We start from the raw sequence: 24,614 nt of genomic DNA, 5'->3' as shown, positions 1-24,614 counted from the left end.
GATTTCAGTACAAATTTCAACACAAATCCAAAGCACAGCCCCATACCACCTACTGTGAGGAAAATTAACTTCATCCCATCCCAAACTAGCACATCTGAACAAATCAAAATTGCACTGTGCACTGTGGGACTGAAACAGGTTACTTGATGCAGAACCAAAGGAAAGCTCCACATCACTAACGGAGGGGTTTAACTCCTCAGAGCTGGACCTAAACTGCTCAGTTTGCTGGAAAATGTGTCCTGGCAAATCCTGCAGGGAGATGCCATGTTCTGTTTCTGGGCCTTGGAGTTTAGTATCTGTTTTTAACTAGGCAGCAGTTTTTGCTGGGGCCAGTTACCAACATGAAATGGAGATCTGTCTTTCTGAATACATATCAAGAGCAGTTACTTAAATGGGAACAAAGTGGGCCAGTGGATGCCTCCATGAGTAGTTTGTGTTTCATACAAACAGGCAGCAGCTCCCCTTGGTGATTCTCTCAAGCCCCTGAGTTGTGGCACGTGTGGCTGCACAGGCAGGGCTGTGTCTCCGAGCCCAAATCCCATCACAGCAGTGGCACCGTGGAAGGAAATTTTCCCCAGCTTGGTCTCATTCGCGCTCTGTACCCAAGTGTTGTCCCTCAGAGGGAACCAGAGAACTGAGCAACACGAGTGGCACAGGCTGCAAGAAGAATTCCCTGGCATGTCCTTCATGCCTGGCTAGCAGGAAAAGGGAGCAGAGAAGAGGGGAGATGGGAGAGAGGCTGATTTCCCCAGAGGTTCACCCTGCAGTGCTGCTGCTCTGTTTGGATTTACGTGACATGCTGCTGCCAACCAACACTCATGGCAGCCAGGCCTGACTGGCATCATTTAGTATGGGTTTTGATGCTGGGTTTACACCATTCCAGGGAAGCACAAGCTGTCATCTCCTGGGCTGCTCCCAGCATCTCTCACAGACACATCCACCCATGGATCCACATCCACCATGGACAGTGGTGCTGGGATTTGGTGCAGTGGCTGGAGATGCTGATTGTGGTGCTGGTGATCCTCCAGTCTCACCAAGCCCATGGCCCCTCAACTGTGTAATCACAGTTGATGCAACATGAAAGGAGAACAAGCTGCTCTGCCTGGCCAAAAAGGAGTTTGCTGCCTGCAAACTCCTGGCAGCAACAGCCATACCCATAGTCTGAATTTAATTCAGTGGGTGAGCTCTGGAGCTGAGCTGTGCTGCCTAGTCCCCACCTGTGTGCTCCTCTGCTGCTGTTCTACCTCTGGCTGGTAAAGAGACACCTTTGAAGGGTCCCAAATCCTTAATTCTCCATTGAGTGCTGTGTGTAGGACAGGGATATCCTTCCTATATTGACTCCTGTCTGGGAGAAAAGGAGGGGAGTCTCCCAGGGATGGTCCAGGCAAAGGCTCCTAAGGAAATAAGCTGTTGTTCATAAGCTTTGCTTTGAACCAAAGCTAGTGGCTTAAAAGCTGTAAAATACATCAAGAGATGTCAGTTCTTTGAGATGTGTAGCCCCTGAGAAGTCTGTACAGAATTGTTGGCTAAAAAGGAATTTGTACAACTTCTCCTTCACCACTTCTGTGGGTTTGAGACTTCAAACAAGTAATTCCTTTACAGTCTGAGTTGTTCTGCATTGCTTCTCTGTGTTTTGGAGGAGAGCAGACTTAGGGACTGCATCACAAGTCTTTACCATACTGGAATGCAGCTTTCATTTAACATATGTATTTCCTTAGGGTGCCTTTAAACAGGACTTGATGTAAACTCTTAGCTGAGAAGGAGTGTTTGGTACAGCTTTCTATAGATTTCTGGGAAGCTTCACTTCAAAGGAACTCTCCCCAGTTGCAGTTAGCAGTTTTTGCATCTGTGACTGCAGCCCCTTTTTGTACTTTCAGGGAGTAGCAGGGTCAGTCTGTAATATATGATGATCTGTACAAGACATTTGGTAAGATAGCTGGTCTGTAGGAATTATGTCTGCAGTGGACATGTGAGGTTTGACTGGGTCTGAGATGATGAAAGTGAGCTAAAAAACACCTTGACAATGCCAGAATATTAATGGCTGAGATGCCACAGTTGCAAATGATCTGCAACTTGAATGCCTGAAGCAACACCAACATGTGGCAAGGCATTGGGCAAGGAAGCCACAAAATTGGGAGTGAAGCAAGATGAAAAATCAGGTAGCCCCAAATCCCAGGAATCCAGTCCACTGAGATCTCTCAAGTCTTGTGTCAGTGCATTTCAATCCCCCTCTGATTTTCCTCCTGTCTGACTCCAGGCTGAGAGTTCTCAGGGACAGGTTCCTCCTCCTGGGCACCACCATCCCACACATGTAATTAGTGACTTATTTTGCTGCCTGCTTTTGGTCTTAGTGATCATTCTGTGAAGATGGTGCAGTGTCCTGGTGCCCTGGAATCAGGAAATAATCCACAGTTGGTTTTGGCAGGGCAGTTTACAAACAGAGGTGACCAAGTCAGCCCAGTTACCTGCGGATTTATAGCTGATGGGCAGCTTGACTTCCAAACCAGATGAACTCCAGGTCACCAGGAGCAGGTGTGTGAAGGGTTTATTGAAACTTCAGTGGCACCAAAAGAGATCTCAGGCTCACAGTTCTCAGGAGAGGCTTCTACCAGAGGCTGTGTCAGAAAGAACTGGAGGAATGGGACATTTCAAATTAACGGTATAAAGGAAAAAGCAGAGACTGGAAAATGCTTTTAATGAAAAATGTTTCTTTCCACTGTTGGTTTTTTTTTTTCCCGGTTCAAATGTCACTTCTGTAATTCCTGGATTACTCTAATCTTCTGTGCTTAGGATAGAGCTTTTATTCTTCATTTAGTAGCCTGATAGACAGGCTTAGCACCAATTTACAGAGCACTGGGTGGCAGTGTGCATATATATGAGGAGGATGAGACTCCTGCTCAGTACAGGGCAGGATGCTGGAAAAAAAAGTCGTAAGAGAAAGAGCTTGGGAAGTCTGGTGGTCTGAAGGATGTCTGTGCCCTCTGGATGCTCAGGCTTTGCTCTCTGTCTCTTCCAGATGATGTCCCCATACGAACCTGGTTCCCAAAGGAGAACCTCTTCAGTTTTCACACCGCTACTACAACTATGCAAGCGTAAGTGAAACCCTACCATGGCTTTTGTGTGCATCTCAGAGCCCCACAGCCTGCTCAGAGCTGTGTCTGAGAGCCTCGAGTTGGGTGTTTGGCATCACAGTCCAGGGCTGAGAGAGAGAGAAACTTGTCTCTTATTAATTTTTGTTCCACTGATTAGTTTTTTCCTATTGTTCTCATTTATTTGGTTTTACCTTCTTTAACTCCTTGGGCTGCTCAGTTCTCTGTGCTTCCCTTGTTTTGTCTGTGACACTGCCCTGGCCCTGGCTGCCATGCAGAGGGAGGGTCCTCTGGGAGCACCAGCTGAGACCCTCCACCACTTCCTTCTGCTGCACCCACTTCCCGAGGGAAGGTTATTCCAGGTTTTCCCTGCATTGCTCATTCCAGAGACATCCCCTTTCTATGGGATAAGATGTAGCCCTGCAGTTCTGCACTGGTCTGGTCATATGAAGAAGTTATCACTAAAATCCCTGCAAAGTATGATGGGATGTGAGTTGGAAGAGCCTGTCCCTCCACACTCCATGCAGGATTTGGTGCCCCTGGTTGTTTTGCATTGGGAGGAGACAGTTCTCAAAGGGCTGAAGGGAGCAAGGAAAGCCTCATTTCCAGGTTGTACCCAACTTGTCAGGAAGTTTTGTCTTCCTGGCTTCAGTTATTTCCTACCTGACTGGAAAGCCAAGGCAAGCAGTGAGGAAAATGAGACAATGTCCTGCCTTCCAAGGCCCTTCTCCAGCCTTGTCCCTTTTTCCCCTGTGTGCTTCTTCCAATGTCTGGGACTCCCTCAGCTCTCCTGCTCTCCCTGTTTTCTTCTTGTCTAATCTGGTGTCCTTTTTGTAATCTGTTTCTCTCATATTTCCTCTTTCTCTCATACTTTTCTCTTCTCAAATCCTGAAAGGGGGCTGATTGTTGATCTTGGGATAACTCAGACTGGATCAGACCTGTAAGGATTGCTGCAGGGAGGGATGGATCCAACATTGAGGGGCAGAGTAGCTGCATTCCCCAGAAAAAAACTCTTTAAAAATGTTGGCTGGGAACAGTTGATGGTGTTTTACTGTTCTGATCTGACCCACAAACCATGCACAAAACCAGCACATTACCTTTGGGCACATCCTTTGCTCTCTGAATGCAAATTTGCTGGGCAGATTTGTTGCAAGATGATGGCCCATGGCAGGGCTTACAGGGCTTGAAGGCCAAAGATTTGGGGAATGGTGTCCTAAGGAAACCCTTGAGGAGCACAACCCCCTTGGTTACCATTTCTGGAGGTTCTGTGCTGCCTCCAGAAACTGTACAGAAACATCTCCAGAAGTTCAGGGCACCTCCCTGAGGTGTTGGGGTGGCTCCCCAGGTATCCCTGGGCTCTGCTCCAGTGCTGTCCCTGCTCCAGAAGCCTGTGGAGATGCACCCTGATGGGCCACATCCAGCTCTTGTACATCTGCATTTTCTCTGGGTCTGCATGGAGCTCACTTGGCATCCAGGCCGCATGTCAGCACTGCCCCAGGGAGGAGAAAGCTCTGTCAAGTTGGAGTTCTCACCACTGAGAAATGTTTAATTTCAAAAGCAATTTCCTTCCACCTAACAAGAAGTATTCCTTCTGGAGTGAGAATTCCCTCAGAACACTGGCTGGGGCTGAGCACTAACGAATTCCTCTTCTCTCTCTTTTTCCCTGCCTCTCCTGGAATCTGTAGCATCTCGTAAGTATAATCTTCAGTTTTTATTTCCTTGTCTGTTGGTGTCCTGGATAAACTCTCCTTTCCTCTCCTCTCCTGTCCATCATATCCACTCATGCTTTCCCTGTGCCAGGGGCTGTCTCAGCTGGCAGGAGGTTAGGTGGCTACACCTGTAGGCCTACATGGATCACACCACAACCGCCCCCATCTTCGAGGTGCAGACCCCAGTTGTTGGCACACTTTTATCCCTCTCAGTCCTGGTGTGCAGAGGGGCTGTGTCTGCAGCTCCCAGGTCCATTCTCTGTAGCAGGGATGGGGCTGCTCAGCCCTGGTCTTTGGGCCACGCTCTGATCTTTGCTTGTCCAGCCCCTGCCCTGGGGAGTGAGGAGCTGTGGTTTGGTGAGTTCTGCCTGGCCCTGCCCCGCACTCAGGGCTGTCCATCCCTGGGCAGCACAGTCTCTGTTGTCTGCTGAGAGCTTTCCTGTCTGTGTTCCGTGTCCTCTGCAGTTCAAAGCTGTGGAGTTGGTTAATGGCTTGAAATGGTTTCCCAGGGCGTTCAGGGGCTACGCAGAGAGGAAGAGACGGAAACGGGAGAATGATTCCGCAGCTGTTATCCAGAGGTAGGGCCCCTTCCCTCCCGGAGTGTGACCCTGCCTGGTGTTGCATGGGCCCTTTGGGTGTCAGCAGTGAACCCTGATGGCATTGGCTGTGTCCCTGTCTGTGTGCTGTCCATAGGGACACTGGCAGTGGCCGTGTAGGAACTGTGGAGGTGAAGAGCTGATCTCCATCTTCTTAAAGAACACTGTCAAGTTTCTTATAACATTCCAAATATAATATACATGATCTGTGTCTCAGGCAGAAAAATTTAAAAAATTAAAGATGCAATTTCCCAGCCTTCTCCCAAATACTTGGAATTTTATGTCATTATACAATGGTTTGGGTTGGAAGGGACCTTGAACATCATCTACTTCCAACTCCTCTGCCATGGGCAGGATTTGGTTGAGGTTAGCTGAATACTTTTTTGTGCTGCTGCTGCATCTACAAAAATCTGAGACTTAGGCAAAATTAACATCTCTAGTGACAAGAAGCCTGTTTTTTAATCTTTTTTTTTTTTTCAATAATAGGGAAAAAAGGGGGATGGGGACTGATTCCTTTTCCATGTATTACACAAAGGCCTGATTTCCCTCTGCAGGCCTCCTATGGCACATCACTTACCCACAGTGGGAATCAGAACTGGTTTGTTTTTTTAAATGTGCCAAGGCTCGTGTATTTTGGCAGCCTACTAAAAAGGGTAACACAGTGTTTGTGTCATTGCTTAAAAACTGCCATGATGACTTCACTGCTCAAAACCAAGTGGGAGAAAAACATCAGGTTTTTTTATCTGGGAAATTGCCAGGCAGACTTTTTTTTTAGCAGCTCAAGGGTGGTGTGTTTTTTTAAAACAAGAATGAAGAGAAATAAAAATCAGTACTAAAGACGCTCTCAACAAATAGACAGTGGATCTTTAAAAAGAGGGAGATTTCTCAGAATCTGGAAGACAGAGGCAAGTCTTGGTGAGGAAGTGGCTTGTTCATGTGGGCTGTGAGTACAGGAGCAGGAGCTGTGTGCCTTGGTGGTGCTGTGAGGGGAGGATGGAGTCACCTCATCCTTGTGTTGGGTGGCCAGGATGTCCCTTCACCTCCTGGACTGAAGGTCCAGGCAGGGCTGCACAGCAGGAGCACATCTGTGTTTATCATGTCCCAAAGAGGAGGGAGGACAGCAGTGATGGGATGTTGGCTAGGCCTTGTGGAAGCAGACCCTGCCCAGTTACAAGGACTGCTGGCAGTGTTCAGCTCCCTTCTCCAGGGAGTGAGGCAGACCCCAGCCCCACCTCACTTCTGGGTGCTTGTTGTGTCATGGCCTCGGGGGTTTTGGGATTCAGTTGTTGTTGCCCAGCCCCTTCAGTCCTTGACCCTGGGAAGCTGGTTTGTGTGGCCTGGCACACAGGGATGGCTCTGGTGCCCAGGGAGGCTGGAGTGCATGGCATGGCACCCAGGGATGCTGCCTTGGGACTCAGGGATGCCCAGAGTGAACCGTGTACCCGAACAGCCAGGGAGGGGAACGGGAGAGCTGCTGCCAGGAGTGTGGGTAGAGAAAAGGCTTCTCTGCACAGTGTGGTGACCCACTGTGGGCAGAGCTGCAGAGTGTGGAGTGAGGCTGTGGTGTTTTGGAGGCCCTCTGGCTGGGATGGAGACCCTGGAGGGATACCTGGGATGGAGACCCTGGAGGTGCCGTGGGGTCGTGCCCGTCAGGCAAACTGGAGCCTGTCAGGAGGAGCACTGGTCAGAAAAGGGAGTAACAAGGAGATTTTGTCACTGAAACTTGAGGATTGCTGGTTGTGTTGTGATGGGTGAAGAGATCTTGCTAGTGATAAGGGACACAGGGGTTTTGGTGCAGTTGCAGGAGCCAGGCAGGAAGGCTGGGCAGGTTTATGGAGCCCCACTGCTCACAGAGCAGGTTGCACCTTCCCCAGAGCCAGTCCTGCCGTGCTGACATGCACATACAGAGGGGTCTGAGGACCCAGACAGCTGCAAAAAGCCCTCAGAAGGATCTGGATGCCCACAGGATGCCCACATTAGGAGTCAGTCCCAGGCTTGCACCTCCTTTCCAAAGTGCTGTTTTTTCTAGAAGAGATGAGAAGGAGCAGAAGTTCTTCATCCCATTCTCTGAGCGTTTAGTGTGGTTAACCCTGAGCAGCTGGACTCTCCCTGGAGCTGCTCTGAGCAGGATTTAGGTCTCTCATGGGAGAACCCAAGCTGTCTGGGCAGCTGGGAGCAGTGTTCTTCTGTGGCAAGCACTGCTTTACCCCTCTGCCCTCAGGGTCTGAAGAATCTCCTCTGTGGAGAGGACAACTGAGCGTTTAACAGAAAAGGGGATTTTACTCCAAAATACCAAAAGCCCAAAGGATGTAACAGTGGCCTTGGCAGTTAACATTGGTGCTCAGTGTCTGGTTTGGTCTTGGGCTCACAGTGGACCACAAAGATTTTCATTCTGATGAGTTATAACATATATCTAAGACTTTTTCTTTGTGTAAAGCGCAGCCCTGGTTCCCTTGAAATGTTGTATTTATTTGGATTTGAATCTAATGCACAGTAGGACAGACCCCACTATCAGTCATGGTGCACCCCAGAAGGTTTTGTGTGTTGAGCCAGCTCAGATGTGTCAGTAGATGTGTCTAAAGGGGTAGTTTTCTGATCCACAGCAGTGACTCTTCATGTACTCAATTACAGATATAATAAATCTTTGGAAAACATTAATAACCCAAGTGCAGATGGAAATTTGGCATGAAATCATGTTGCTTCCAGCTGCTAGTTTTCCTTCTTGAGCTGCTGAATTTGGATCCTGATGACAACAAGGGATCCAGGGCCTAAGTGGGGAAGTGCAGAGGGTGATGTGGGTTAAGTGCTCTCCCACAAGGACTGTGTTTGTGTGGATCTCCCTGTACAGGAGCAGAGGTATCCAAATTTCTCGGAACAACTTCACATTGGTGCTGGAAGTGTCTCCTGGTCCAGTGCTAAAGCATCTGCATGGTTGTAACATGTCCCTACTCACCCCACTAACCTGTGTGTGAGCCAGACAACTTGGCATTGACCCCTTTCACCAGCTGTAGTCTCTGTTGCTTGGTGTCTGTGGTGTGTGTTGGGGGGCAGAAGGGAATCCAGGAAGGCTCCCTCACTCCATGTAGGTTCCCTGACATCCTGGGGCTGCACTGTGGGGTGAAGTCACCCTGACTAAGTAGGGTTCATGGAGGGGTGACACTTCTCTTGGTAGTCCACATGCTGCTCCTCCCTCTGTCTCTTCTGCTGTCCTGTTTGATTCCTGTCCTGTTCCTGCCTTGGTGAGTGATGAGAAACTAAAGGAAACAGGTCCCTTGCTCTCGGAGGGGCTGGACAAAGAATCCCTTTGCCATGGCCTCTCAGGCGTGGCCAGGACACTGTTTTACACAGATATGACTGGGGGGTGTAGCTGCTCCCCAGGGATTACCCTCTGTGGGTTTTCCCTGGAGCTGTGTGCTCTGCAGCCCCTCTGGCCCTGCCTGTGAGTCCTGGGCAGGGCAGTGGGGGTGGCAGCTGCAGCAGAGAGCAGGTCCCTGGGGACAGCCAGCATTGCTCAGTGCTGCTGTCCAAGGAGGGACAGCCTGCTCCAGCCTTCCCAGCATGGTTCCCAACAGCAGGGGTGAGATCTGAGCAGCTGCAGTGTTTGGGGATGAGCACAGCCACAAGCATGGTGTGTGCAGAACCTGGGCACCTCACACTCCTGCTGAAGCAGGATAGAGGGGAGCAGGCACTGCTCTTTACTAGGAGAAGAGGGAACATTCCCAGCATGGGCAGTGGGTGCACTCAGCAAGGTACAGCACAGCTGTGCCTCAGTCACAGGAAAGGGAGAGTGGGCTGAGAGCAGGGGGTGCCATGTAGGACCCCCCTTGCCCTGTGCCAGGGAGCTCACAATAGTCCCCAGCACTGGGGACCTGATCTCCAGTTTTTGAAAGCCCAGAAGGAAATACACCATCATCCCCATTTTGGTTTTGTTCCTCCCGTTTTTTCAGTCCTGCTGGGCCCAGGTGTTGCTTTGTGTCACCTTCCTCAAAGGTTGTGTTTGGCCTTTCTTTCAGGAATTTTCGGAAGCACCTCCGCATGGTGGGGAGCCGAAGGGTTAAAGCACAAAGTAAGTGAGCACCTGTGGGCTGTGGCTGTGAGGAGCTGGGGTTTGTGCTGGAGGGACATGGGGAGCTCTGTCCCGTGCAGCTCTGGGTGGAAAGGACCTGGCACTGGGCTGGAGAGAGGATTTGACCTGCTGGTGCCATTTATCCTGCAAAAATGAAGGCCAGGCTGCTGCAAGTCTCTGGGACACGTGGATGTCTCCAAGCAGCCTGAAAGTTACTTCCAAGGACCCTCTGCCTTGGCTGTGGGAGATCTTTGGTGCAAGGAATGGAAGGAAAGCTGCAGCATCCTTGGCCTGCGTGTGGGTTTTGGTGGAGGCTTGTGAGGAGAACCCGAGCTGGGAGTTGAGCAGAGCTGGAAGCACTGCCTGGGCTCCCCTGCAGCTGGGACCAGCTGTGCCTCCTGGGGTGCTCAGTGCTCCCTGTGCCATGCAGGCTGCTGGCTGTCTCCTTCTCCCACTGCCACCTCCACAGCAGGACCTGGGGAAAGTTGCCTGCTGGGAGCTAAGAGGATGATGGAAGGGAGGAAGAAGAAGAACAGGGAAGAGACTGGAGCAAGGGGGAAATAAGGGAGTGTTGTGCCTCACAGGGGAAGAAATCCCCTCTTAGGCCTGGGAAATGGCAGTTCCCTTTCTCTGCAGAAGGCAACACTCCTTCATAACTTGGTTGGGGCAGCACCCTTGTCTCTGTGAAGTGGGCTGAGAGTGGTGTAACCTGCTCCTGAGAGCTGAGGATTGCTCCAGAATGGAAAACAGCTTGTTCTTCCCACCCCCTGGCCAGGCATCGTGTACAGACTGCCCACAGCAAAGCACTGCTGAGTTCAATTTGCATTCTTTCCTCTCTCATATGCTGTGGGAAGTGATCAGCAAAGAGCTTTGCCCTTTCCAGAGTCTTTGTTGGCATCTGAGTTAGCACTGCCTGACGTGGCCAGGGCTCACCTCCCCCAGAACTGTGGGGAAGCTCAGGCATGTCTCTGCCTCTGGAACTCTGGGGTCATGTTTTCAAAGCTTTCTTTGTGTGCACAATACCTCAGTGCCTGGTTTAAATGCAAACTGAGGATGGAGGTCACCTGAAGAACTGAAGATGTGATTTCTCTCCCTGGACACCCACCCTGGACACACTGCAGGAGGGGACAGGTCACACCCACCCTGGACACACTGCAGGAGGGGACAGGTCACACCCACCCTGGACACACTGCAGGAGGGGACAGGTCACACCCTCCCTGGACACACTGCAGGAGGGGACAGGTCACACCCACCCTGGACACACTGCAGGAGGGGACAGGTCACACCCTCCCTGGACACACTGCAGGAGGGGACAGGTTGCTTCTCAGCTCTTGTGATACAGACCTGCAGTGGATTCCTGTGCTGCTGTTACTCGATACCCTGCTGCAAACTCCCTGTCTGCCACCAGAAATAGGTATTAGTGGCTGTAAGTACCTGTTAATGTCGGCATAATGGCTCTCACATGGGCTTGCCAAGTCAGACATGGTGGTTGGCACTTCCCAGGAATTTGCCTGTGGTGCAGCCAGCTGGGCCAAGCTCCCTGGATTCCGACTGGGAAATGCCAGCACAAACAATACAATACTCCTTGGGAAAAGAAAACAAACCAGAGGTAGTGCTCACAAGAGTGCAGGCAAGCAAAGGCTGAAGGATTTCCTCTTTTGCAATGAAAGTTAGAAAGCATGAGATTTCCAGAGACGTTCCTGTCCTGCTGTTTGGTCCAGCTCGGATTGGGATGAAGGGATGAAGAACATGAAGGGAGAACTGCCTGGAGAACTACTGCCTTCTTCTGGTCATAGAGGTCATTAGCTGTGCAGTGCATCTTCCTGGGAGGCCTTTGAGTCCAAGCACTTACACTGGGACACCGGAATAGCTTTGTTAAATTGAGGTTTGAGCTGTGAGCCATTTAAGGAGAGACCATCAAGTGTCATCCACTTTCTGTGTTACCCACCCTGTCCTCTGCAGGGCACTTAGTCTGGGCTGTGCAGAAGAGAGACCCGTGTTTGTTGTGTGGAAAGGACTCACGTTTGGCAAGTGGAAGGACAAGCCCAGGGGAGTCTGTGATGTGTGGCTTTGGTGGAAATCTACTGGCTGTTTTGTTTGGTGGCAGCAGCAGAGGTGGCTTTGGGATCTGTTAATGTCCTGCTCTGGTTTTATCCTAGCCTTTGCCGAACGGCGTGAGAGGAGCTTCAGCAGGTCCTGGAGTGACCCGACTCCCATCAAAGCTGATTCCTTCCATGACTCTCGAGAAAGTGAGTTCTGAGTCCTTCCTCCTGTGGGCAAACCCTCCAGTGGAGGTGTTGACTGGAGTCCCACTGGAGTAACTCCTCTGTGCCCTTCTGTCCTGTCTGTGATCCTTTTAGTTTCCTGAGATCGGAGCACGTAACGCTCCAGGTGTATGTACCTGTTCATCTGTGTGTCCCTCTATTCGTTTGTAGAGCACAACCCAGCTAACCTCAGGTTATTAAGCAGTTGCCAAAGGATAGTAGTGGTACAGCTCTCTTACAGCCCTCTGTTCCCATCGTCCCTTATTTCCTTGGGACCCAAACAACCCACCTGGAAGCTCTCCAGTCCACGCCTACCTTCACCAGAGTGGGGCTGACTTGGCTTCCCATGCAGGAGCCCCTTCTGAGCTCTTCTCTAGTCTGGAATAGCTCCAGAACAACTGAAATGCTCTGTGAAATGGAGCTTTGATTTCCTGGCCGTGCTGCCTGCACAGGTCAGGCTTGATAGGTGATGATCTTCATTTGGGCTGCCAGGAATTCCTCTGGGAATCCCCAGTAGTGCTGCCATGTTCTGCTTGTGGGGACTGAGATGCTGTTGTGCTAATTTACAGGAGGAAATGCCAGCATCTTCCCACTGTATTCTTCTAGAGGGAATGGCTGTTTTACAAAGATTTTACAAAGATTTTACAAAGCCTGTAGGCAGGAACTCGGTGGTTATGAGTTTGCCCACGTTGAAATGGATTTCACTAATGAAATGACCTGACCTACCAGGTAAGCGTGAGATCTGGCCCTGCTAGCTGTAGGGGGAGGTGTGTGAAAGGCAGGCCAAGTTCAAAACATGACCTGCTTGCTGCTTGGCAGTCTGATCCCTCCCTGCTCCCTCAGCTAACCAGAGGAAAAGCCGTGGTTCAGACAGGCTGCAGGCACTGCCCAGCGACACTCGGACATCCCGACAGGCACAAAGAGAGGCACCTCGGTTCTCTTTCCTCAGTCCAGGAACCATCTCTATTTTTAACCTTTAATGGTCAATTATATTCCTTCCAGATGTTTTTTTCCCCAGGAGGCATTGAAGGCCAACAGGTAAGGTCAATTTGGAGAGCAAATTCAAGTCCACTGTTGCACTATGATGTGTTTGCTGCAGCTGTCCTCACGCACGCTCTAAGAATTCTCTGCCAGGATCAGTCTGACCAACAAGGCAGATTTGCTTTACAATCCCTCAAAAGATGTAGTCAGAGCAGTAATTACTACAAGGAGACCAGCTTTGAAGTGTTTGAACTTTTGCTTATCAGCTTGGCAATGCTGAAGTGTAGAGAGCCTGTCTGTGTTCTGTCTCCTTCTCCATTTCTGGAATGACGGGGTGACTGTTGTGAAAGCTGAGCCTGGTGACTGTGAGGGTGATGAGGCTCTGTGATATGTGGTGTGGAGCTCTTCGTGCACTCTCCATCCGTTCCGTGTCTGTCTGTTTGGAGACACCAGCCCCAAAGTGTGGTGTCTGTCCCTCTGGGGAAGGCAGGAGGGCACAAGTCTGGTGGCTTGTGGAGCCTCCTGGGAGGAAGCTGCCAGGATGGATGGGGAAGGCTGTTCTGCCCTGGTAATGCTCCCTGTGTCCTGGCAGGCCATGACCTTCAGGATTCCTGCGGCACTCTGGAGGGTGACTTCGACTTGAACTGGGAAGCAGAAAAGGAACTTGAAGCCATGGCATGTGACGGAGAAGACTTTATTCCACCAAAAATAATGGTGAGGGTTTCCAGCTCAGCTGTCTGTGTCTACTCAGGCTCTGTCTGTCCTTTCAGAGCTAAGTTTAGGGTCTCCATGGGAAGAGGCAAGTCTGTTATGTAGGCAATGCCTCAGGTGTGTGTGAGGGTCACCCAGAGATCAGCCAAGACATGACACGGTGTTCAGAGCTGTTATTGCTGGGGTTAATGTGTTGACAGAAAACTAGAAGGAAGGACCTGTAATCCAGATCAGAGCAGGACTGACACCAACACAGAGTCAAGTCAGCCTGAGTCTGTTTAACCCTGAAAATGGAGACCTGAGTCCCCAGTCCCAGCAGTCCCTCTCTCCTGTTGTTACTTGCCTGATTTACTTTGAAGCTGCATGTCATTCCTTGGGATGGTTTCTCTCTCTTGCTATTCCTTGATTCCAACCTTCCCCCTGTGCTCCCCTGCTCTGCTCTGTGGGGTTTGGCAGACAGGGCCAGGTTCTCACACATCCCTTCTTGGCCACATGCACGAGGCAAAATGGGGTCTGAGGCTTCCAGCCTGTTGTCAGGGCAGCACTGCCAGTCCAGCACAGCAGTGCTGGGTTTGAATGGGTCCTGCTAAGATCTGGGAAGAGTGAAGGACATGGAGACTGTGTGTGTGGTGGTTGTCCATCCCTGGATATATATATGGAGTGTGTGTATATATATATGTGTGTGTATATATATATATATATATATATATATATATATATATAAAATCTGTGCTGCTTCAGAAGTGTCCCAATAACTCCATGTGGCTGGAGCACAGATGTGCTGCCTACTGGGATGGGGGGCTTGGGCACCAGCCCCAGCTGGAAGCCAGGCTGCACTTCCCAGTCCACCAGCAGCACTGCCTGCTCTGCTCTCCCGGGGATGAATGGAGGTGCCTGGAATCACAGCACAGTTGGGGCTCTGGTGCTGCTGGAGCCACCTGAACCTTCAGCCAGAGTTGCCAGATACCTTCCTGATGCCTGTGACCCTGAGCCTGATGCAGTGTCCCACCAGCAGCCAGCCACTCCTGCCTTTTGAACACTCCCTGCACTCCCTACAGCCAGAAGGGAGTCTGTACAGGAGGGATCCTTACTGGGATACAGCCATTCCTGGGGATACAGCCATTCCTGGTGACACATCCTCTGTGCACACCAGCCTCCCCTTCCCAAACTGTTCTCTCTGCTGCCTGTGAGGCAGAGCTGTGTGCTCCTGTGTTGGGGTCCAGGAGATGGTGACACAGGGGGTACTTGACAGGCCTGGGATGCTCTGTGGTGGAACAAAGGCTGGAATACCTTCCACAGGGATGCAGAGAGGCTGGATTAGCTGCCAGGGCACTGTTAGCAGTGGATTATGTGCTTCTGTCCACACTGTACTACCTTCTCCTCATGCTATTACACCTTTTTTTTGTCTCTTCCAGCTCATTTCTTCCAAGGTGCCCAAAGCAGAGTATGTCCCAACCATTATCCGCAGGGACGACCCCTCCATCATCCCCATCCTCTATGTAAGTAAATCCCTTCTGCTGTGGCTGGGAACAGGCTTCATATTGGGAATTTTTTATTTGATAGTTCCTGTTATGGTCTCTCCAAAGCACTGGTGTGATTTGGAAGAGCTGCCAGGGAGGGGCTGGGGCTGTGCTGAACCCAGTTTTGGGGTCTGGGGTGGCTTTGTGGGGGCTCAGGTCTGGGCAGAACAGGAAGGTGGAGTGAAAATGGCACATGGGAGTTGTTGGGCTCTTCAGGCCCAGCCAAGCTGCATGGGGAGGTTATCAAGGGAAGGCAGGGCAGGTTGGATCACAGGCAGAGCTCTGCATTGTCAGGCTTAGGGCTCCTCCTTATGCTCATCCTTGGGATGAGCAGGACTTCAGAGCTCAGCAGTGAACACAAACCCCATCACCCCACGAGCTGTGGTGCATCCCTGCCAGTCACTAATTTAACTCTGATTTTTCTCTGGGAATCTGGCCTGAGCAGGTGTCTGAAACAGCAGGAAGGAGTCATGGGTCTCTTTTTCCTAATGACTTATTCACTTAATTTGAAAGGGAAGGTGGGACTGACAGCCCAGAGAGCCCTGTGTGCAGCAGGCAGTGCTGCTGGGGGCTCAGCCTTGCTGCCTCCCTTCCTTGGGGAGTTGTGCAGTTGTCCTGATGATCCTGCTGTGCCAGAGGCACTGTGTTGGGATGTTTGTCAGCCAGCTTGGACGTGGGGAAAACTGGCTGCAAAATGTGGGCCAAGAGGCAAATAGGCATTGCTGGTGCTGACTGCATCTGATGGACAGTCTGTGCTTTGGATGTGTCTGCAGCCTTCATTTCCAAGCCTTTGGGTGGATTTGGTCTTCATGGGCAGTTGAGCCTTCAGCTTCTGTGCTGAAATGTGATTTAGGGTGGTGATTGCTGTGCTGTCACTACCAGCCTTCAGTTGGTGTAACTGCTCTTAGAGCATCTGTTGGCCTGGGAATGGGATTGTGTGCAATATTAGAGACCATAATGCTGTCATGGGAGCTGATGTAGTGACAGTGAACCTTTGTGTGTCCTCTGTCTTGGTTTCCAGGACCATGAACATGCCACCTTTGATGACATCTTAGGTACGTGAGTGTTATTTCCTTTTCTTGCTTCCTGCCCATTGTGAATGTAACCCATCAATGTGTCAGTCACTCAGCTGCCCTGTGCCTCAGCTGCCACTCATAAAGGTGTTTTTGCCACCCCAGTGACACATGACAGACAGTCAGCTGCTCTTGGATGTGCTGCTGTAATAAACCTTCACTTCTGTGGCTCGTTTTCTATGCCAAACTCCTGGTTTGTGGAAGGGAAACTGAGGCACAGGGCAGCAGGTACCTGTTCATTGCACCTGTGTGGTGGGTGGGAGCATGAACAGGGTCAGGAGGGCTGGCTCTGCTCCAGTGCCTGGTGCTGCACCATCCCTCCCCTGCCCTGTGACACACTGGGATTCCTGCTTCCCACAGCATCCCCGGCATGTAGGTGCTGAGCAGCTCTCCCAGCTCAGCCTCCTGCCTGCAGGACTGAAGTGGAAAGAAATAAGATTGATTTTTAACCTCCTCCATGGTTCATATTTTCTATCATATTTGGGGTTTTTTTGCAGAGGAAATAGAGAAGAAACTTAACATTTATCGCAAAGGCTGCAAAATCTGGAAGATGCTGATATTTTGCCAGGTATGTGAAAGTTTTTAAGTGCTTGGGTGATTTCTTACAAATTTGTCTTTTTCTACAGGGAGAATGAAGGAAGCAATATTCCAAAGTCAGGTTCCATTGGGGTAACTGCCAGTGCCCAGCTTTCACTTCCCGTTTCCCAGACACTGAGCAGGCTGGAGTTGCTGTGACAGCAGGAACTCAAACCTGATTTGGTGTGGCCAGGTCAAGAGCTGGGCTGGTTCTCAGCTGCTCTCGAGGAACCCCAGGCAAACCAGCATCAGCACAGACCTCAAAAGGGGATTCCAGAGACAGGAACAAGCATTTGCAGTGTCATGGTTATGGTTTCCATCCAGTTCCAGTGTGACAGTGACAGTGGTGCAAGCTGTGGGTCAGACTGGCAGATGGCTCAGCTGGAGGCCAGTGGAGGCAGGAGAGGGGTCAGGGTACAGGCTGGAGCTGTGGCTTGGACAGGTTCAAGCCCTGCTGGATCTGTGGCTTGCTGGGGATTTCCTTCCCAAGTCTCCTGTTCCCCGGGGTGGTCAGCTTTGGACTTCCCCAGCAGCTGTGCAGGGAACCTTGACATGAGAAATGAGGAAGAGAACCTGACTTGAACTCCCTCCCGTGTCCCCTGTGCTGCAGCATGGCAGGTTTGCTGCACACTGACCTAGAGATTGTGGCTTTTAATGTTCCTGGTGCTGTGCTCAGTCTGTTTATGCCTTTTGCTGCCCAAGGCCAGTTCCTCTGCAGTGCCATCATCCCTTTCCTGTTTATCCCTGCTGTGCTCAGCTTCTCCTCTGCCCACCACGGCAGGTCCCCCAGTGACAGGGGATGTCCCTTGTCCCCAAATGACACAGACTTTCTTGTCTTCCCTATTACTCTCCAGTGACTCACACCGACGATTTTTGTCTATTATTGTGCCTTTCTAGAGCAAGGTGGGCACAGAACAGTAAAAACTGGAGACTCCAACCCCCCCACTCCCCATGTGTGGATGTGCCCTGAGCCAGTGCCTGCTGCGGGGGGTTCCCAGCGTGGCTGCCCTGCTCCCTTGTGGCAGCTCCGGGAATGGCTGGGCAGGGCAGGAAATGCATCCAGGATTTTTATCCCCGGGGCCTGTGCAAAGGGGTTTCCACGTGTCTGCGTCTCTCTTGCAGGGAGGTCCCGGGCACTTATACCTGTTAAAGAACAAAGTCGCCACTTTCGCCAAAGTGGAGAAGGAGGAAGATCTGATCCTGTGAGTGGCTCTGTTGTGTTCTGGACTTGCATGGAGTTTTCCTGCTGGGTTTGCTCAATGTTTGCAGCACATGGCCAAGCAGAAGAGGTGAAGGGAGCTGGGGTGGGTTATTCAGGGGATGAGGAGGGGCTGTCAGCAGGTTGAAGCTCGTTCAGGGGGAGATGCAAAGGTGACAGAGCTGCAGCCCTGGTCACCAGGAGATTTGTGCTTCTGTCTGCTATTTAGTGTCTCTCTGGACTAGAGACTATCAAAAAAATTAAAAAAAAGGTATTTCCTCTCCTAACAAAGGCTGTGCTGACCAGAAACCAGAACATGCCCCTTGAGCCTCTGGTGCTCAGCAGTGGCTGCAGTGGCATTGCTGAGCAGACACCAGTGGCAGAAATCCAGAGTGTTCCCCCACAGCTGTCTCTGGTCAGGGGGAAGTGGAATTTGTCTCTGCAAAGCCTGCTCAAAGTCCAGCCTGTTACTGAGGAGGCCTTTCACTAACATGCCAGCCTGTCAGCTGGGATTGCTGAGGCAATTTTGCTTCTCCTTGTAGAGTTAAGCTTTGCCTGCTTTGCTGCCTACTCACTTTTGCTGGCTCAGACTTCCTTGGCTAATGGTGCTTGGCTGTGGGGGAGAGGATGTTACACCAACCTGTTCCTACACAACTTTTTGTTGGCGAGAGAACTGAGTATTAAAATCAACATCTGCTCAGCAATCCCGTGCTCTGGCACAAACACTGGCTGTAAAATCTTTGAGCACTTGTGCACATACACGATTCTGAACACATTCCAGGCATCATAACTGCTCCCAAGCCAATAAATCAGGGATCTTCAGAAAGCTGTGAACACACAGCTGAAAATTTGGGAGCTTGGCAGTGAATGTCTCCATGCAGCTTGTGTGTTCCTTGGGAGGCTGTCCTGAGGAAACCTGAGGCTGCAGGCTGGTTGGGAAACCCATGGAGGAACTGCTGGGCTTTAGAGCCCCCCCCAGCTCCAACCCTCTGCCCAGGGTTGTGTTTCACATCCCACCAGGTTCCTGGTCACAGTCACAGCACCTAAAGTGGGTCTGACTGTGACCAGCACCAAGCACAGGCTGACATGGAGCAGCCTGGGCTTGTGTTGCCTCTGTAGCTGTGGAGAACAACAACTTCTCCAGCTACTCCCTGCTGATTTCCTGCCCTGGAAATGAACCAGTGCACTGAGAACACTGGTGAGTAGAAAGGGCAGTTGTTGATAGAAATGGGAGAGAGGAAACTGGAGGGGATGCTTAGTAAAGCTGTCACTGCAAGAGCACTCCTGGTGGACTTTGCTCCCTTCTCTTCACCTTGGAGCTTCCTTGGCTCAGTGGGCTGCTCCTCCTCAGGCACATGACTTGGACCTGCTCCTCAGGCCCTTGCTCTGCCACTGCTCTTCCCTGTCTAAGATCCAATGGCTTTTCCTGAACACCCTTCTGAGTGGTGTGTGCACACATCCTTGGGATAAATCATGCCTATGAGGAGAGATAGTTTATATTTTAATTATTTATTCTGTATTTTCCTGTTTTTTCCAGCTTCTGGAAGAGGTTGAGCCGGCTGATGAGTAAAATCAATCCTGAACCAAATATCATCCACATCATGGGCTGCTATGTTCTTGGAAACCCCAATGGGGAGAAGGTAGGAGCTTCTGGATCAATTCTGGGTCTCCAGGAGTCATCTCTGTTTTCAGCTGCTAACTTTGATATATTTTCCTTTCAGCTATTTCAGAATCTGAAAAACTTAATGAATCCTTATAGGGTTGCCTTTGAGTCTCCACTTGAACTATCAGCTCAAGGTAATTTATTTTCTTTACAAAGCCACACACCCTCCTAACCAGCCTGCCTCCTTCAGGGGGGCATCTTCCTGAGAAAGCAGTTTTGAGCTCCCTTAAGTCCTGCCATGGTCTTTGTTTTGCCTGTAACCACCGTGTTTTCCTGGGTTTCCCCTCGCAGTTCCTCCATGTTCACACTTCATCTGTCCTGTGCCTGAGGCTCCAGAGCCCTGTCCCAGGCCACTGGCAGTGCAAAGTGGGCAGCTTTCCAAGCTGAGTGTAGGAGATCTGTTAATACTAGGACATGAGGAATATGTGGGAGAAATGCACATGGAGCAGAACCTTTTCTGTAGCCAGGTTCTCCAGGGCTCAAACCACTGGCACTGAAAGAGTTGTGTCATCAACAAGCAACTGGGATATGACCCATCAGAGCCTTTCTACAGCTCAGTCTCTTGGCTTTTTTCCCCTTTTCTGCCTGTAGCTCAAGATGTTTCAAGGGGCTACAGGATTTTTCCTGTTCTCTGCTCAGTGTCGGTAACTGGTGAGGTTTTACAAGCAGCAGATTCTGAGTTTGCCCTTGTTTTTTGTGTTTGCTGTATTCCTTGGCACTTTGTTCTCTTGGCAAATAAAACCACACAGCATCAGGCTGTGGGTGCTTCCTCAGCTGCTCCCAGCTGGCCTCAGCACTGCTGGGTTATTCTGAACTCCCCTCTCCCTCAGGAATGTGCAGGAGTTGAGCACTTTGGTGCTGCACAGAGTTCATGGAATCACAGAGTCCCAGACTGGTTTGTGTTGGAAGGGACCTTAAAGCTCATCCAGTTCCATGGGCAGGGACACTTTCTACTAAACCAGATTCTCAGTTCTGTGTGTGTGTCCTGCCAAGGTCTGGAGCAGCTGTACCCGCTGCCTGCAGAGATCCCACGGGGAACATGCTTGGACATGTGTCCAAGAGCAGCTTGCAGGGAGATTCCCAGGTTTGTGGGCAGCTCAGCAGGCAGGCAGTGGGCTCTGTGTGCAGGCACTGAGCAGTTGATCTTCCAGGAGGGCTGAAGAACACGGCTGAATTTATCCCCTTGGTCAGTCTGGGACGCAGTAATACTGTACCCTCCTAATCCTTTGCAAAGTCATCTAAAACTAATCTTAATCAGGCCTCACAAGCGAAAATCCCCTCCTTAAGCCCTGTCTGAGTGCAGGGTTGTTTGCCCTTGCATTTTCCAATGCACCCACTGCCTCCTGGGCACTGCCCTTGCTCTGTGAGTGCCTGTGAGACCCCCCTTTGATCAGAGGGGCTCAGAGCTGGCACTGGTGTGTCCTGTGAGCTCGTTGCTGGGAGCAGAGACAGCCCTGCAGCGCAGAGCTGGCCTGGTAATTTAAAAAAAAAAGGCATATTTTTGTTTGAATTTTCAATGTTAATTATTTTTAGTGTTTCCCACAAGTCTTTACAATGAGTTAACTCTTGGTTTGTAGTTTCTGAAGTCCCTGTGGCTGATCCTCCCCAGCCCCTGGCCCCAGCTCAGCACTCAGAGCAGAGAGGTCAAAGTCTGGAGACAGACTTTGTGCTCAGTTCCTTCCCCCATGGACAAACCCTGCCAGGGGATTACAAGGAGCCATTCATGGTTGAGGAGATCTGAAAAGATGTTTGGTTCTCACGGGCACCTCCGCGTGCCCCGGGGCAGGTGCCCAATGCCAGTGTTCCCCCAGGGAAGTGTCTGCATGGGTTCCTGTGCCCTGCCCACAAACCTGCTGGGGTTTTTGTGGTGCTGTGGCCTCTCCCCTGTGTCCCCCGTGCTGCAGGGTGTGACCCCTCTGCTCCATTTCACTTCTAGGTAAGCAAATGATCGAGACTTACTTTGACTTCCGCCTTTACCGCCTCTGGAAGACCCGCCAGCACTCGAAACTATTGGATTACGATGACATTTTATGAGCTGGAGAAGACTTTGCAAGAGGAAGCTCATCACCAGTGTCCAAGAAGTCATGCTTATTGCAGAGAGACTTTTTTATTGGCACAGGGAGCCCTTCAGAGCCCCACGGGAGCAGCAGTGCTAAAGGCAGGGGAGGAGGAGCCCTCGGAAGCGTGTCCAAGGAGAGTCTCCTGGGTCAAGAGAGACTGGAGGGAAAGGGGGTGACCCTGGCTGGCCCCAGTCCGAGCCCTGGGGTCTCAGGAGGAGCTGTGTGCAACGAGGACAGGATGGAGTTCCTGGCAGAACTGAGCTGTTTTGGGTCAGAATGGGCCAGATTTGATTCCAGGTCCTTTTAAAGACTTTTGAAGCTCAGGTTTTCTTACAAAAAAAAAATATAAACCCAGTTACCCATGCACTACGATGGAGAAGTCACCAGAGCACAGAGGGAGGAGGGGGTTGTACTGCTGGGACCTTCTGTGCTGAGGATCTCGGAGAGCAAGGACTGCTACACCTACTCCTGCAAGCTTAGAGCAAGACAACCCAGTTTCCATGTGAATATATACTGGGATATAGAATTGAAATCTTCTTTTTTTTGTTTTGTTTTGTTTAATAGAAAATAAGTGCAATTTTTATAGCAAAGGGTGGGGGTAAAAATCCCTCTCAATATTTAATTAGTTAAAAAATAACACACCATAACCAATAGATGAGGTATTTCTGGTCTGCTTGAAAATATATTCAGATTGGTAATATATCTTCTGTAGACATATTTAATCACCAGCAAACATGGTTTTAACATAACTTGGCAGACCCTGCATGTCTGCTGCATTGGTTTGGTTCCTTCCTTTCAGAGTAGCTGTGTTGCACTAACTGTACCTGCTCTCACGAATGTATAGTTCTCCTCCAATTAGCCACAACTTTATTACTTTCTATTTTGCTGCTTGCAAAACTATGGGACTTTAGTTTTGCTGAAATACTTTAGGTTAGGAATATGGGGCCTGGCTGGGGAAACCTCTGTCAGGCCCTCTGTGGTATAAAAATGAATTAGAAATTAATAGCCATGGTAATTACCTGTTCCTGCCAGTGCTTTGCTGTGTGCTGGGAGATGAGCTCCCTTCCCGACCTGCCACGAGGAGCAGCTGTTGGGACCCCTCTGAGGGGACTGTGCACTGAGGCATTTGGGAGAAATGCTTCTGGAGGAACAGGTTTGGAGCATGAGTTTGAATCTTCCCTGTGTTCACTTGATTGCCAGTTGTTTGTGCATAAAACACCTCTTTTTCCTTGCTGAAAGACCTGTTTCTTGGTCTGAGCTGTTCCCTTCCCTTCCTGAGCAGGACAGAGAAAACCCCAAGCTCTGTCAGACCTGAGAACCCAGGTCTTGATATTTGATGATACATTTTGGAATCTGTTTACTTTTTTTTGGTCAGGTCAAGGGGTGCTTTTTGTTTTGGGAAGGGCTTTTTTTTCACATTTGACTGTCCTTTCAGAGGATAAATAGTACTTAGAGTCTGTAGGTCACTGGCAATTCTGGGAGGTGACACAAATTACTTCTTTTACAAGCAAAAGAAGTAACAGGGAAGGATTACCTTGTTTTCCTGATTTCCTGTTATCTAAAATTAGTTGATTGTGAAGTGAAGGAAAATATATGTATAAATCTTCTTTTAACTACTTACAAAAAGAACTACTTGTTCTGATCTGTAGAGTCCTCCTCCCCCTGTGGTTGTGATTTTGGGGAGCAGGTCCCTGGCTAGAACTGCTGAACCCTTTACATTTATGGCAGTTTTATAGCAAAACTATTTTGAAGAAATAATGTACATACACGTAAGGAGAGGAATAAGTGGAGAGGGATGGTTTAAAGTTGTTGAAAGCCACATACTGAACCAAAGAGGTGTGGGCTGTTGCCTCCCCCTGGTTGGGAGCTCTTGGGAGCTGCCCTGACCTCGGGAGCTTTGGGAGCCTCATCTCATCCCTGGACTCAGGTTTGCCAGACTTGGAGTGAAGGGAAGAACAGGCACCAGTCTGTAGCTTTTGGAAGGAAATGCCAGATGTAAAAAAAAAAAAAAAAAAAAAAAAAAAGAACCCAAAATTTATGCCAATCACTATTTAATGTTGTGGCTCCCACCAGCTCTGAGGTGAGAGGTGGGAGCCAGAGGTGCAATGGAAGCACAAAGTCATGTTATCTGGAGAAGGAAATGGTTGTGGGAGGATTAAAATGCTGACACAAAACTCTCTCCCTTTCTGACCCTTTCACCTCCTAACTGGAGACAGACAAACTGTTCTTCCTTTCTCTTTCCTGAAGTGAAATCCCAATTCAGTGAACTTGGTAGCATGAATGTAGCATTGTGGAACTATTGAAAATCTTATTTAACCCCAAAAGGGCCCGTTTCTGTATCCACTGGAGTGATTTCTCTGTAGAACTGTTGTATATCCTCACTGACCACTTGTAGAACTTGGGGTGCAAAGTAGAAGGTAGATTGTACAGTGACTCCTGTGGGAAGATGTGTGTTGGAATGGACACTGTGGACTGTTTTCCTGGTGCAGTTTATAGGATAATGAGAACTGATGAATGCATTTCCCTCCAAAGATCTATATTCCTCATAGTTTGTGATGTTTATGACATGAGCATATTATTTCCTTTGTAGCCTTCATTTGCCTAAAGGGAGGAAATATTCTCAGAGCTGTGACTGGAACAGAGTTGTGATGTTTGACATCCTGTGTGGAGCAGCATCCTTGGAATTAACCATTGGTGACAGAGGAAAACACATTTCTTGCCCTTTTTCACCGGTTGAGCTTTTCAAGTGGCTGCTGGGAAAGGAAGGGGTCAGCAGAGGAAAATAAAAATTGTCATTATTTAAACTTTAGAGGTAAAAATAGAGCCTGGAGCTTCCTCAGTGGGACCAGCCTGTAAAGAATGATGAGCTGTGGGTGTGTGCTCGCTGCCAGCGCCCGGCACAGCCCCAGCCAGGACATCTCTGAGGCCCAGCACTGCTTCCCTGTGTGCTCCTGCAGCATCTCCCTGGGGATGCCAGGGCCAGGGCAGTGCCCACAGGCACAGCTCCCTGTGCATCCCTGCGTTATCTGCCCTGGGAATGCCAGGGCAGCACCCGTGGGCACAGCTCCATGTGCACTCCTGCAGTATCTCCCCTGGGATGCCAAGGCC

At 50.1% G+C, this 24,614-nt stretch overlaps 1 protein-coding gene across 1 annotated transcript in view; it reads left to right on the top strand.

The window, feature by feature from the left end:
* NSMF (NMDA receptor synaptonuclear signaling and neuronal migration factor) overlaps positions 1 to 24,310 on the top strand; it is a 47,165-nt gene extending 22,855 nt beyond the window's left edge. Inside the window, exons 4-15 of the mRNA XM_029960542.1 lie at positions 3,017 to 3,092; positions 4,775 to 4,780; positions 9,408 to 9,460; positions 11,620 to 11,709; positions 13,298 to 13,419; positions 14,832 to 14,915; positions 15,958 to 15,991; positions 16,507 to 16,577; positions 17,708 to 17,787; positions 19,321 to 19,423; positions 19,505 to 19,580; positions 21,383 to 24,310. Of these exons, the coding sequence (XP_029816402.1) occupies positions 3,017 to 3,092; positions 4,775 to 4,780; positions 9,408 to 9,460; positions 11,620 to 11,709; positions 13,298 to 13,419; positions 14,832 to 14,915; positions 15,958 to 15,991; positions 16,507 to 16,577; positions 17,708 to 17,787; positions 19,321 to 19,423; positions 19,505 to 19,580; positions 21,383 to 21,480 (893 nt within the window). The 3' untranslated portion in view covers positions 21,481 to 24,310. The remainder of the gene's footprint in view (positions 1 to 3,016; positions 3,093 to 4,774; positions 4,781 to 9,407; positions 9,461 to 11,619; positions 11,710 to 13,297; positions 13,420 to 14,831; positions 14,916 to 15,957; positions 15,992 to 16,506; positions 16,578 to 17,707; positions 17,788 to 19,320; positions 19,424 to 19,504; positions 19,581 to 21,382) is intronic.
* Positions 24,311 to 24,614: the final 304 nt, after the last annotated feature.

This window comes from Manacus vitellinus, unplaced genomic scaffold (genome assembly GCF_001715985.3).
Source record: "Manacus vitellinus isolate BGI_N305 unplaced genomic scaffold, ASM171598v3 scaffold_27_pilon, whole genome shotgun sequence".
NCBI classification, from domain to species: Eukaryota; Metazoa; Chordata; class Aves; order Passeriformes; family Pipridae; genus Manacus; species Manacus vitellinus.
This window is presented reverse-complemented; position numbering and strand designations above follow the sequence as displayed.